Source organism: Sphaerodactylus townsendi, linkage group LG11 (assembly GCF_021028975.2).
Source record: "Sphaerodactylus townsendi isolate TG3544 linkage group LG11, MPM_Stown_v2.3, whole genome shotgun sequence".
Lineage (NCBI taxonomy): Eukaryota > Metazoa > Chordata > Lepidosauria > Squamata > Sphaerodactylidae > Sphaerodactylus > Sphaerodactylus townsendi.
In genome coordinates this window covers 51,448,183-51,461,599 of record NC_059435.1, presented here as the reverse complement: position 1 = coordinate 51,461,599, position 13,417 = coordinate 51,448,183, and the positions used below count along the sequence as shown (strand labels likewise).

At 41.3% G+C, this 13,417-nt stretch overlaps 1 protein-coding gene across 1 annotated transcript; it reads right to left on the bottom strand.

Moving 5' to 3' along the window:
• Positions 1-858: 858 nt before the first annotated feature.
• Positions 859-11,120, bottom strand: LOC125440513 (protein lifeguard 1-like). The gene is made up of 9 exons (XM_048510369.1): positions 10,790-11,120; positions 9,909-9,987; positions 8,280-8,333; positions 7,514-7,604; positions 5,954-5,991; positions 5,782-5,869; positions 4,637-4,726; positions 2,451-2,498; positions 859-1,140 (listed from the first exon to the last, which is right to left on the bottom strand). The coding sequence occupies exons 1-9, from the start codon at positions 11,118-11,120 to the stop codon at positions 991-993; spliced, it is 969 nt and encodes a 322-aa protein (XP_048366326.1). The 3' UTR covers positions 859-990.
• Between the last annotated feature and the right edge of the window lie 2,297 nt (positions 11,121-13,417).

Sequence of the window (13,417 nt, the reverse complement as noted above, 5' to 3'; positions counted from 1 at the left end):
ACGTGCTGCATCCAGAGAGGATGTGGATCCTATCGACTATTAAGTATCTAAAAACATCCTGCAACATTCACAATAGTCTACACAGAAATACATCAAAGGTAACTGAGGTATACAATATGCCATAAAGCTGAACTATATGAAGAAAACTAGTAGTTTTAACTATTCTTGAATAGCTCAGTTTAAGCTCCAATAATTGGAATAGATGCTGTGCAGTAGATAAGGGAAAAGTCTCTTCTCCCCTGCTCTTGGGCTTCCTCTGTGCCTTCTCCTGCAGCAGATATTTTGTGGTTAGCACTGTCTCCTGTGGCAGAATTCCAAAGTTGCCTACTGCCCATTGGGACCCCTGCATTGAACCACAGTTGGATCAAGCTCTTCCTGAGATCTTCCAGCTTACAACTATCGCTAGTGAGGTAAAGAAGTGACCAAGCATAATTTCGCCAGAAAGACCCAAAGTTTTCAGTGGCCATTGACGGGACATAGGGTAGCTAGGAGGAAGATTTTTTTTTTTTTAAGAAAGAAAGACTTTCTGGATCTAGTTCAGCTGAGCAACATTTTTATTGATTTTTAATTGTCAGTTCTGATTGAAAAATAAGATAAAGTAAGTTCTTTTCAAGGACCAAAGATCTATCCTTTGTCACCAAATAATCTCCTCAGAAGAACTGAAAAAGTACCGTAGAGACACAACAATTTTATTCAATAACATTTTGAAGAAGATTTATTTAAATCACACTGAGGGTTTTTTTTTAACTTCCAGACATGTACACTACTACATAAGCTCTGATATATTCCAATTTAAACAGTAACTGAAAAAAGTTTGTAGAATTGTATTACAAATACATTTAAGTTGGTACCATCTTTAAACATTACATAGTGACACTGGACTGACCCTAGTTGTTTCCTCCAGGTGGTTCATAATGTTCTAAAACTTCTTATTTTCTGGAAATTCTCTGGCTATTTCTGCCCTATCTCAGCCTACATGTATTATTATTCTTACTTCACAAAACCAACAAATTGTAGTATGAACAAACACATATTGATAATGTCGATGTATACATTCAGTACTGCAAAAATATACTCCTCAGGATTCAGTCTGTAGTGATGGTTTCTTCCCAGCATTAATTGAGTATCCACCACCAAATACTTTAAAAGAACCACAAAACAAGATTAAAAAAATATGAGTTTCACGGTGTGCTGGAGTTTTATAAGTATCTACTTGAAAACACAACACAATAACAAAGTAAATACAACATTTTGTATGACGATATATGTTCCTGCCCTACCTTTTCCCACTACTTTACCTCTGCTGTCAGCTTCTAGCGTTGTGTTGGGAGTCTGAAAATAGGTGGCTCCCCTTATCCAGTGCAAAAAGAAGCCATGTTTTATTTTAACTGTATTACGGTAGTTCAGAAGCCTGTGGGGCAGCAATTAATGGTGCAGTAAAATTCTCCTATGGCAAGGGAAAGGGAGAGAAAGGCTGGGCCATGACAAAAATCAGCCATGGTTCTTTTTTATCACGACAAAAGAAGAGAGAGAAAGAAGGGGGGAAGAGAGCCAAGGAGTTCAGAGTTCCAACAGAAAGTAAAGTTAGATGTGAAAACAGCAGAGACTATTACAGTTGGTAACGATTTGTGTAAAATAGAGATTTATGAATGCTCAAAAATAGTGTGGTAGAAATAACAGCACCAGAAATACAAAAATGAAAACCTACCAGAAGATAAGCACGGCTTTAAAAAGACAATGTTTTAGAAAGAGCTCTGGGTGTTGTCCTTTGACTTGACATTCTAAAAGTCCAGCATTTTCTCTTTTTGGCTGTAAATGTTTCTGATTTGTCCAATTGTTAATAAATGATGTTAATTTTTAACTACCGTATATACTCGCGTATAAGCCGAGTTTTTCAGCCCTGTTTTAAGGCTGAAAAATGCCCCCTCGGCTGATACACGAGTCCTGTTTACCAGCCAGCTCTTCAGGCCTCTGCCGAGGCTGGAAGCGCGTGGCCGGGACGACCTCCCTGTGGCCGCTTGTTGCTCCCTCCACCTCCCAGCTGGGTTTGAGGAAGCCCAGGCAGCCCGGAGGTGGAGGGAGCTCCTTATTTGGGCAATGACATCAAGGGGAGTCACTGCCCAAATAAGGAAGTCCCTCTGCCTCCCGGCTTCCCACCTTTGGCTTATATGCAAGTCAATACGTTTCCCCAGGTTTTGCTAGTAAAAATTAGGTGCCTCGGCTTATACAAGAGTCGGCTTATACACGAGTTTATACAGTATATACTCTGTTCTTTCATAACCCTTCTCAGAATTCAGTTCAGAAAAAAAATCATAACCTCTGAAGTCCACTACTGCTTTTTTCACTATGCGTAATACTCTGCTGCAACGAAATGCATACAATGGTATCAAGTATCCCAATAAATTCAGTCTCAGTTTTCTTTAAGGTGAACAGAAGAAGGAAAAACTTACGATGGCAAAAAGTAGTGCTCCAATTGCAGCATATAATAACGACATCAACTGCAAAAGCAGAGCTTACAATTAGTGAGCACATATGGCTCATTCATTTTAGGATCCGCACTGTTCTCAAACAACAGGAAAATGCTTGTTAGGCCTTTCATTAATCCCATATTTGCCACTATCAAAACTTCCCTTTTATTCACTAACAGTCGTAGCAAGGGTGGAAAGCGCCTGGTGCACCGGTGCGTCCTCCGTCACTGCCCCGCCCCTGGAATGCCCTCGTTGCGCACTCCCCACTCACCCCGTTGGACCTATGCCTCTGGTCACTAATAATTGTACACTTTCAAATACACCAACAATAACCTTTTTGTACAAAAACACTATAAAAATCTTCCCAATGCCACCAGTGTGCCAGATATACTGCAGTGGTGGCGAACCTTTGGCACTCCAGATGTTATGGACTACAATTCCCATCAGCTGGCAGGGGCTGATGGGAATTGTAGTCCATAACATCTGAAGTGCCAAAGGTTCGCCACCACAGACTTAGAGGCACATGACCTCATAGTTTTAAAAAATCCTTTTACCCATCCTAAGAACATAAGAAAGAGCCTGCTGGATCAGACCAGAGTCCATCTAGTCCAGCACTCTGCTACTCGCAGTGGCCCACCAGGTGCCTTTGGGAGCTCACATGCAGGAAGTGAAAGCAATGGCCTTCTGCTGCTGCTGCTCCTGAGCACCTGGTCTACTAAGGCATTTGCAATCTCAGATCAAGGAGGATCAAGATTGGTAGCCAAAGACTGACTTCTCCATAAATCTGTCCAAGCCCCTTTTAAAGCTATCCAGGTTAGTGGCCATCACCAGCTCCTGTGGCAGCATATTGCTCCCAGACATTTAAACTGGAGATACCGAGGATTGAACCTGGGACCTTCTGCATGCAAGCAGATGCTATGCCACTGAACGTCCTGTCACACATGATGTTGCTGTAGACTAAATCAAGCTATCAGTCTGTCAATTTCAGCATTGTCTAGTCTGACTGGCTCTCCAGGGTCTTTCACATCACCTGCTGCCGAGACATTTAAACTGGAGATACCAAGGATTGAACCTGGGACCTTCTGCATGCAAGGAGATGCTCTGCCACTGAGCCACAATTCAGTTCCTCAGGCTGTTCTACTGCCATCTGATTTCCCTGCTGACTTTCACCTGGAGTGTACTGCTGTCTTCCTCATTTGCGACTTCCATGCCAAACTATAATCTGGCTTCTACACTCTAAGCAGTACAGATCCTGCCATCACCAAAATAACCAATTCCTCACATCACACCCAAAAGCCTGATATGGCATCATCCTTAATTTATGTGTTGTCTTTGATATAGCTGATAACTCTTTGCTGCTTGACTTCCTTCATGATCTAAGCCTCTGTCCTCAGCTGGTTTTCCCTCTACTTGTCTATATGTATCATTCAGTATTTTCACAAGAAGAAACTTTCAGTCCTCTTGAGGTAAGCCTTGTTGAATCAAACCAAAGAGACATCGAGGCTAATAACCTGCTTCTTGCTGCAACTAGCTAGATGCCTCTAGAATGTTTACAAGAAGCACACAGAGTCCTAAGTTAGCCCCTGTTGCCCCATCCCCCCAGCAGCTGGTAATTCTTTCAACCCACATATCCTAGTATATACCTATGCTTTACTATCTCTGGTCATCTCTCCATCTCCCTTAAATGATTCTGCCCAATTGCTCTTGCTGCCCTTTCCACCTGGAGCTCCCACCCAGAACGTTGAACCTATTAGCATAAGACCTAAACAGGCAAAACTGAACTGAATACATATATTTACTTTGTTATCTACATCCCCATCTTCCTCTCCCACTTCTGTTGCTGTCTCGTGTGTTGAATTGAACATTATAACCTCCTGAGGTCAATGACTTGTCTTTTTTGTTTGTTACTCCTGTAAAGTGCCATACATTTTTATTCACAGTAGCTCAACAGAACTGAAGGTGAGTTCAGTTTCGTTTATAAAATCAATGGCCAATATAACAGAATACAACATTTGCCATGCAGTTTGGATAAAGGCTGGTGCAAAGGAATGAAGTTACTTGAGCCCTGCCTAAAGAGGAAAAAACCTGGTGTTTAAAAAGACCAGGATGACTTCAAAAAGGACAAATGCAAAACAAAAACAAACAAACAATAAAGGTGTTTTACTTGCCTGGGATCGTATGATACCACAAAGTATTCCAAAAGCAATAAACACAAAAAACATAGCCAGCAGGACTCCAGATGTGATAGTGAGGTCCCACTAAAGAAGGAAACAAGATTGGAATCAGCATTTCTCACCATACAGATATTATAAGATTTCTATGCACCTCAATACTTTGGCCTGGGGGTAAGTATTATGAAATTCCCAAGCCAAAGATATACATGGAAATTGCTAGTTTCAGGTTGTTACAGTGATTTCCCAATATTTAGGATTCTTGGGAACTGTGAATTCCCTGAACACGCCCCATCCTCACCCCCCACACACACCGTCAGACGTTGACCAGCAATGTGTTCATTGCTGATTTTCCAAGCACTGGCATTTTTCCTGATCAGATGCTTTCAATTCTTTGAAGACAAACTACAGAAAGCTACTGTTCTTCAGTCCCGCTTTTGTGGGAGCAGAATCCTTTTCTCTCTGCAAGTATCATAGCTGAGGGCAAACTATTAAGGGGCCTGTACAGTTGGAACCCTTGGTCCAATTTGCTTGAAACCTAATGGTAATTTGGTGAGCAGGCAGCACTGCCTCCTGCAATTTTGATATTATTTGGTTGAAAATCAACCACTCCGTCCCCTGCCCCCACCAATAAAGTTCCTCATTCCTCACTTTGTAAAAGGAAACATAGAACAGACCAGAAAAAGGAAGGATGACAAATGCAGAGTTTCCAGCAGAAAGTTAAAAAACTTGAACTATTCAAGAGTGCTATTTTACACAGGTAATAGGGCTGTACTATAATGAAATGGTTCAGATGCTTTGGCAAAGGGTAGGGGCTGTGGACTGTACCATCCTACATAGTATGTACTGTTTGTAAATACATTCTATATAAATTCTGATCCAAATGCTATGCTATATAAATTCTGATCCAAATGCTATGCTTTGTTTCAGATCTGTTTCATATTTCTGCAGTCCAAACCCTACTAGGTACCGCATTCGGCTGAACATATTGACTTACCCTCTCTAATCTGCCTTGAGTCTCAGCAAGAAAAGTGCACTATAAAAAGTGTAAATAAATAAAAATAAAACCAAACCTAACTATAATTGTCCCAATGGTACATTTTCAAATGCTAGCGTAGCACACTTTATCAGTAAGTACTTACTTTTGTTTGAAGAGCAAAGAGAGAAAGCCCCAATGTCACAAATGCTGTGCCACCAACAGCCCACATGATCCCATTAGCATCAAAGAAACTAAAAGGCAAAAATACATACATGTTTCTGTGAAATGCATAATTACGTCAGCATAATCACTTCCAATTGTATTCACCAACTTACCCTGCAAGTGATCCAAGCAGCATACCCTCAACAAATGTCTATAAAATAATATAGAAACAAATCACATACAAGTAGGAATTAACGAAACGTGGATAGGCTTTTGCTGTGTAAAACTCTCTGCATTCATTCATCTAACTGTGTACACATGAACACAACAGACTACTCTTTCACAAACATAAATCATTCTAACTACTTCTGTCCGTGAACAGAGGTGAAGAAACGTTCAGGAGGCTTAAAATCTAGATCACATTGTGTGGATTATCATCCAGGCTACTATTGATTTCCAGATCGTATAAGTTGAAATTTTATGGGCATTTCACATACTGGTTGTATTCGTTTTAAACCCAGAAAGCACCTTCAGATGTTCAAAGCTCATATGTTGTGAAAGAACTCCTCTTGTTTTAATAATGTTTTACATTTTTTGTTCTTACACACACTAATTCTCACTATCTCTGTTGAGACTTACAACTTGCTACAACACCGTTGCCACTAGTTATGATATCTATTGTGGGAACAGGGAAGGAAGGAGCTTGTAATCCACTTTGAAACTTCTTATGGTTGACAAAAGCGGGATATAAAAGCAAACTCTTCTTCATTAACATCCTTTATTCTATTATATGAAAGCCTAGCTGTGGTGGCAGTGACACACTTCCAGTCATACAAGGATAAATCCTTCAGCCCTGTGCTGCCATAAACAATCACCAACTTCAGCAAATCATAGAGCAGGGGTCCCCAAACTACGGCCCGGGGGCCAAATGTGGCCCCCTGAAGGCATTTATCCGGCCCGCCAGGCATGGTGGCGATGGCTCCATTCATGTGCAGTGGGGGCTCGAGGGAGAGGAGGAACCGGCCCCAACGGCTGTTGATTCCAGTTACATGATGGCACCCCCAAATCTCCATGAATTTTCTGACCCAGAGTTGGAAACCTTACATGTGGCAACGCCTGCTCCACCCTTCCTTCTCAGCTACTCCATGTGTTGCTCTCAGGCTTTCTGTTCCGCCTCACTCCCATTGGCATCAGCCAGGCTGGCGAATCGCTCGCTGGCTGCTAGGGAGGAAAGAACCCAGGAAGATACCTGATCCTGGGTTAGATGGAATGCTTCATTGGGAAAGTTCTGCTTTTTTTTTTTTTTACAGGGGAAGGTATTCCACAGCCTCCCCAACAATATTTGGAGCCCACCCTGTACTTGACATACTTTGGTCACTGTTCTAAAAATAGACCATGACAGAAAGGCTGAAAGGTGAAATCAAACATTTTACAATCATTTGTGCATAGGAATTTGTTCATAGTTTTTTTTTTTTAAGTCCGGCCCTCCAACAGTCTGAGGGACAGTGAACTGGCCCCCTGTTTAAAAAGTTTGGGGACCCCTGTCATAGAGGAAAGAAGGCTGGACTGTTCACAACAAATAAGGGAAACATCAAGTAATGTGCTCCCCTTAATCTGAATACGCAGCACTGCATATTGGAGTAATATCCCAGCCAAATTCCTGTCATGTATAATAAACCGGATTCAACTAATTTAGTATCATATATAGAATATAAAGTTCAGCAAATACTTACAAATATTAACAACAAAATATAATTCAGTGGGGCTGTTCTGCGGGCATCATCACAGCAGGCAAGAGTAATAGCCAGAATTAAGATTACTGGTCTAAAAAGAAAAAAAAATCAATTTTTTTCTAAGATAAAATGCCACACCACTGAACATAAAGTTTCAAGAAATTTTAACTTGAAAGTATTTTGAAATACATTGAAGTATATTGATTAGGAATGTGAATTTGGTAAAGTGGAACCAGAAAAAAATGGTGATTCAAATAGTAGCCAATGATTCTAATCCAAAATAAAAGCCCCCCAAATCATCTTTTTTAAAGGATTTCTGGCTACAACTATGGATGGATGGGGCCCCCTCTTTGGGGGCCAATAAAATTGAACTCTCTGTTCCAATTTCAATCAAACTCAGATGTTCTTCTTAGGAGAATCCCCAGCAGCTATGCTGCAAATTTTTTTTTTAAAAGGCTTCCCCCAAACCCAAGAAAGATTTCCCATAGCTGATAATGGAGCTGAATTGTTTTTATTCTCAAACCCCCTCGCCAAAAAAACCTCCCTCATACCTATATGGAAATACAGGAATTTTCAGGAATCCTGAAACTTTTCAGCTCCAATATTCCCAGATCTGAATTTTTTTTTGCAAATTCCCAATATTGATAGTGATTATATGATGATGATTAATAATAAACATTAAATAATAGTCCATTGACACTAAATTTCAGAAGTTTCAGTAAGGAAGAGATAGAATTGAATTAACACCTACATATGGTATACTTACAAAAGAGAATAGCAGAACCATGGACGTCTTCGTACCCAAATTTTAAGAAATCTCCTAGCCAAGACAAAAACACACAGAAACAGAATATTCCCTTAATTTAGAGAATAAGTCATTTTTTATTTTATTTATCTGTCAGAAAAATGTGTAAAACGAAATAAAAACAGAAGAGAATAGGAACATAAATACAGCAAAATCAGTTGGTGAAAGTGCTATTCAATGGCAGCGTAATTTAAAAGCTCTCCTGAAAAGGTTAATTCTCTCGCTAGAGACAGCCTGCATTCTTTACTGCCTATATTGTATCTAGCAATGCAGCTCTGCTTCACAAAAACTTAATCCATGGAAATTTGCATTGTGGTGGAAAACAATGCAAAATACTTGTAAAGTTTTGCAACTATATATAAAATGGGATACTAAGTTCTATTTGGAAACAGTAAAAGGTAAGAAAAAACGCCTGAAGGCAGATGATATTGTACTCCAAGTAGATTATCTGCAGTATGTGAAGCTGTCTATATATGTTGGAAAAGCATAAACAAGAAGGATGTTACATTTATATATTTTGGGTGGAAATGCCCAATGGTGAAAGTTTTGGGGAAAATATACATAGGCAGACGTGCTGCCCTGCCCAATGCTGGATCCGTCCCCTATGCTGCGCCTCTGCTTCCTTTTGCCAGCCCACCAATTAAACAGCTGTGCCCAGAATTTACCCACGCAATGGGTTTTCTGGGTCTCTTTCTGCTCCCTCAGACTGCTTCCTCCCCTCCTTGGGTGGCAATGCTCTGTTACAAATAGCTGTTATTCTGCATCATTTGCAGGGTGACATTTTTAGAAGGCTTTGGTCAGGTAAGTGCAGGGCATATTGGGAGAGGTGGACCTTTAGCTATTCAGCTTCTTGGCTGTGGAGAGTTTTGTAGGTAAGAAACAGCACCTTAAATTGAACCTGGGAACTAATCAGGAATCAAAGGAGTTACGGAAGAACAGGTATAATATACATGCTGTAGCTAGTTCGCAACAGCAAACAAGCTGCAGCACTTTGTACCATCTGCAGTTTCCAAGTTGTCTTCAAGGGTAGATCCATGCAGAACACATTACAATAGTTTGATCTCAGTATTACCATGGCAATAATCCATATGGCCAATCGAGTGCAAAAGCCACTTTAAGGAGCTAGTATGTTTGCTGGTGCTACACCAGTGTCTTACTACAGTTTCTCACAATCAACGGATAAAACTTAAAAGCCAATACATATTCCTAAATATTATGAGGCATGCATCTGAGACTGAAATTCCTAATTGGTATAGTTCTACAGCAAATGTCTATATGTCTACTTTTTATATACCGGTAATCGTTGCAAGAACTATTGCTGCAACATTGGGGCAGCTGCTATGCAGTATAAACCAGTTCTGCATGAAGCACCTAAAGCAATTTTATTGAGCTTTTCAAGGAAAAACATACAATCAGAGCTTTGTAACCTAGGTACATTGATATCATTGGGAAAGGGCATTTTCTGGGTAAAATACGTACATGGCACTTTCAGTAGTTATGCTAGCAAGTTCTGTCATGACAGCACAAATCTGGATCCCAGCATGTCACATCTGGAACTACTTAAAACTGTAGTAATTAATTTATACATACCAGTAGATGAATAAGCAAATTATACCAAGAGTGATTCCTAACTGAACTGACAATATGAGATATATTTTCCTGATGAAACCTAGGGAAAGAGCACATGATTCAAATTGTACGCTACTACAAAAAATTAAGATCAAACTGCTTTGCATTTATAATCTACCAAATGGACGATATAGGAACCAGTTCCCTGTAACTCATCTGTGCTTGTGCACTTCCTAATGTGAGAACTGCATAGAGGACACAACAATAAATCACAGTCAAAACTGGGTTTAAAACAGTGCTGGGATCCAAAAATTTTAGTAACAGGTTCCCATGGTGGTGGGATTCAAACTGTGGCGTAGCGCCAGTGGGGCTGGGTGGGGCATGACGGGGGTGGGGACGGGCATTCCGGGGGCAGGGCATTCCGGGGTGGGGCTGTGGCAATGATGCAGCTGCTGCGCCGGTCCTTGGGCGGGAAACGAATGCACGCAGGCGCAGGCTGCCACGCACGCCGGTGCACCTCCTGCTAGACTGCTTCAAGTTCTGTGCGCTACTGCTGAGAGGAGGGGCGTAACTAAGGCAAAAATCACGTGGCAAAATCACCAATTAGTAACCCCCTCTCGGTACAAACAAATAATTAGTAACCTACTCTCAGGAACCTGTGAGAACCCGCTGGATCCCACCTCTGGTTTAAAACCCAACTTCAAACAGTTGTTTCAGATCCTGGTTTGGCATACCTAACCTTAGTTAGTGGTAAGATACACACTGAGAAAACCATGCTGACCATAGTCAGTTTAATTAAATTATGGATTCAAGTGACACATGAACCAACTCAAATTTTCTTTACCGGATATTTCTGAACACTTTCATCACAGCACTCTTGAAAGAAGAATAATTGCACTAACCTCTGCGGATACTTCTTTCTGCAAAGGGTCCTTCATCTTCACCAAGACTTGCCAGCTGTTGGGCTCTTCTACGTGACCATCTTCCTAGATGTTTACTACGTGAATGGCTTACTTTTAGATGCTTTTTTGAACCCTCTCTGTAGACCTGAGGAGGCAATTCATCAGCATTTGCCTGATTGTTGGTAGGTAACGTATCTTCTTGTGGAGGTTTATTTTCTGAGTGCTCATCTGGGAGGGACTCTAATGGAGCTTCTCCACCAGGATCTTGGTATTCGATGTATAGTACTGGTCCTATATTTTCTTGAAAGCTTGCTAGTAGATTACTTTCCATCTTGGGTAAGTACATCCTGGTTACACCTTCACAACAATAATGAAAGTCTATATATGGTGGCAAACACTGCAATCCTAAGCAGAATCATAGGCTTCTAAACCCATCAATGTCAATGGGCTTAGAAGGGTTTGCTCTGGATTGCACATTTGCTCTGGATTGCACATTCAAAGAAAATAAAACTTTAGACTGGTGGCTCTCAAACTTTAAGACCCAAGAACGTCAATGCTTATATAAAATGTATGGAGACCTTCCTTATCTAACTGTGTATGCCTCTTGGAAGCCTCTATCCACTTGCAAGTCCTGTGGTTCTTACAAGATGCTGAAGGCCTCAGTGATCACCTTGTCAATTCAACCCATGTATTACTGCTTTCTATTCTGGCGGGGTGGCACTGCCCTATAGCTGAAAGGCTCCCATAAAGTATTCATAAAACAATTTTTAAAGTAATGCCAGGGCTCAAATTTCCCATAGATGTCTTCCATATACTTCCAATCTTTATTGATTGAAACTTCTACTACATTTTCATCCTGTTTTTCTTCTACTAGCTGTGGCGCAGTGGTTAAGAGCAGGTGCATTCAATCTGGAGGAACCGGGTTTGATTCCCCGCTCTGCCGCTTGAGCTGTAGAGGCTTATCTGGGGAATTCAGATTAGCCTGTGCACTCCCACACACGCCAGCTGGGTGACCTTAGGCTAGTCACATCTTTTCGGAGCTCTCTCAGCCCCACCCACCTCACAGGGTGTTTGTTGTGAGGGGGGAAGGGCAAGGAGATTGTAAGCCCCTTTGAGTTTCCTACAGGAGAGAAAGGGGGGATATAAATCCAAATTCTTCTTCTTCTACTATCAGCCCAGTCCAGGGGGTGGGGATGGCAGTTCAACAGCTGAGTGGTACAGCAAGCAGTGTGAAAAAAAGAAAGCCTGCTGCTGCCCAGAAAACCACATGGTAAAAAAGTGACTTACACAACATGCTTTTACAGCATCAGTCATAGGGCTGTGTTGAGCCAAGAAACCTTTGGAACCTGACTATAGTTGGCTCTTCTCCCAGGAATGCCCCTAGCCTGCCCCCAGCTGAACTAGTGCCTGCTTTTACTCTCAAAGCTCTGGCGTGGCAGTCTTTTCTGGGTCATGCTCAGCAGGGCCGAGCAGGGCCAGCTTGCTGGTTTGTTCATCTTCTCTACCAGCATGTTTGCCCCTTAAGCCAATGTGTTGGGCAAACACATCAGTGCAGGCCTGCACTTCTTCCACAACTCCTTTGGTTCCCCTTCCCCCAGATTGGGCAATATGGAATTCAAAGCAGCTTACAAAAGGGGCCAGCATATACCTTTGGAGGAAGAAAGAAAACCAGACTGCATATGCTCAGGGGAATTCTCAGCACTAGCTGTTGAGATGCCATTGCACAAATATAGGCTTCCCAATCAAGAAAATAACAAAATTACTAATGCAAATCAGAATTACAAAAATGGGAAGAGTTACATATGAAGAAAACAGTATATAAGGGCAGGTTCTTAGAAACAACGTCCTTTCCACCAACTTTATATATGCCTTTGACCATTCTGCTAAATTACCAGATTTTTACATACATACATACATACATACATACATACATACATACATACATACATACATACATACATACATACATACATACATACATACATACAAATTTTAAAAATCTGGTAATTTAGCAGAATGGTCAAAGGCTATTATGCATAGCAAAGCCCATCTAATCTTTGTGTCTGTTCTAGGTGTCCTGGAGATCTTTTGTCTTCTTCTGGGCATAGAGCAGGGGTCATGGGGGAAAGAGGGAACAGAGGAAGCTGAGAATTTCCAGCATTGTGCAAGGGGATTGAACTAAATGATTGCTGGGTCCTTTTCAGTTCTGTGTTTCTGCATCGTTCCAAGATAAATCTATACACCCACAATTCTACCTTCTGAGTATTGCTGCACTTACCCATTTTTTCCCTTAGACTGTAACACCTGTGGACAGTGGCCATGTTATCAATTCTCATTCACCTATCTTCATCTGATGTTTCCGGGTTCATGTAAACAAGAAGAATAACAGTTTTTATTTAACTAAACATGTTTTAAGTAAGCGAAACAACTAAATCCTGCAGCATTATGGTTTCAAATAAAATGGTTTTGGAATTTTCTGGCTTTTCTAAAAGCTGTAATTCATAGTGTGAGGCCCAGCCCTGGCAGCCGACCTTCTTCAACTGCCAGGCTCCCTTACCTAACAGCTGCACAGTCCAAAGACAGAGGTGGCAGAAGGTATGGCCAGGTGAGCCAAGAAAGGGCATGGCA

Coding starts and splice junctions, on each gene's coding strand:
- LOC125440513 (XM_048510369.1), bottom strand. CDS start 11,120: ATGGAAAGTAATCTACTAGCAAGCTTTCAAGAAAATATAGGACCAGTA. Junction 4,727..5,781: donor TCTTTGCTCTTCAAACAAAA/GTAAGTACTTAC, acceptor TTCCTTCTTTAG/TGGGACCTCACTATCACATC. Junction 1,141..2,450: donor GAGCACTACTTTTTGCCATC/GTAAGTTTTTCC, acceptor GTTCTTTTAAAG/TATTTGGTGGTGGATACTCA.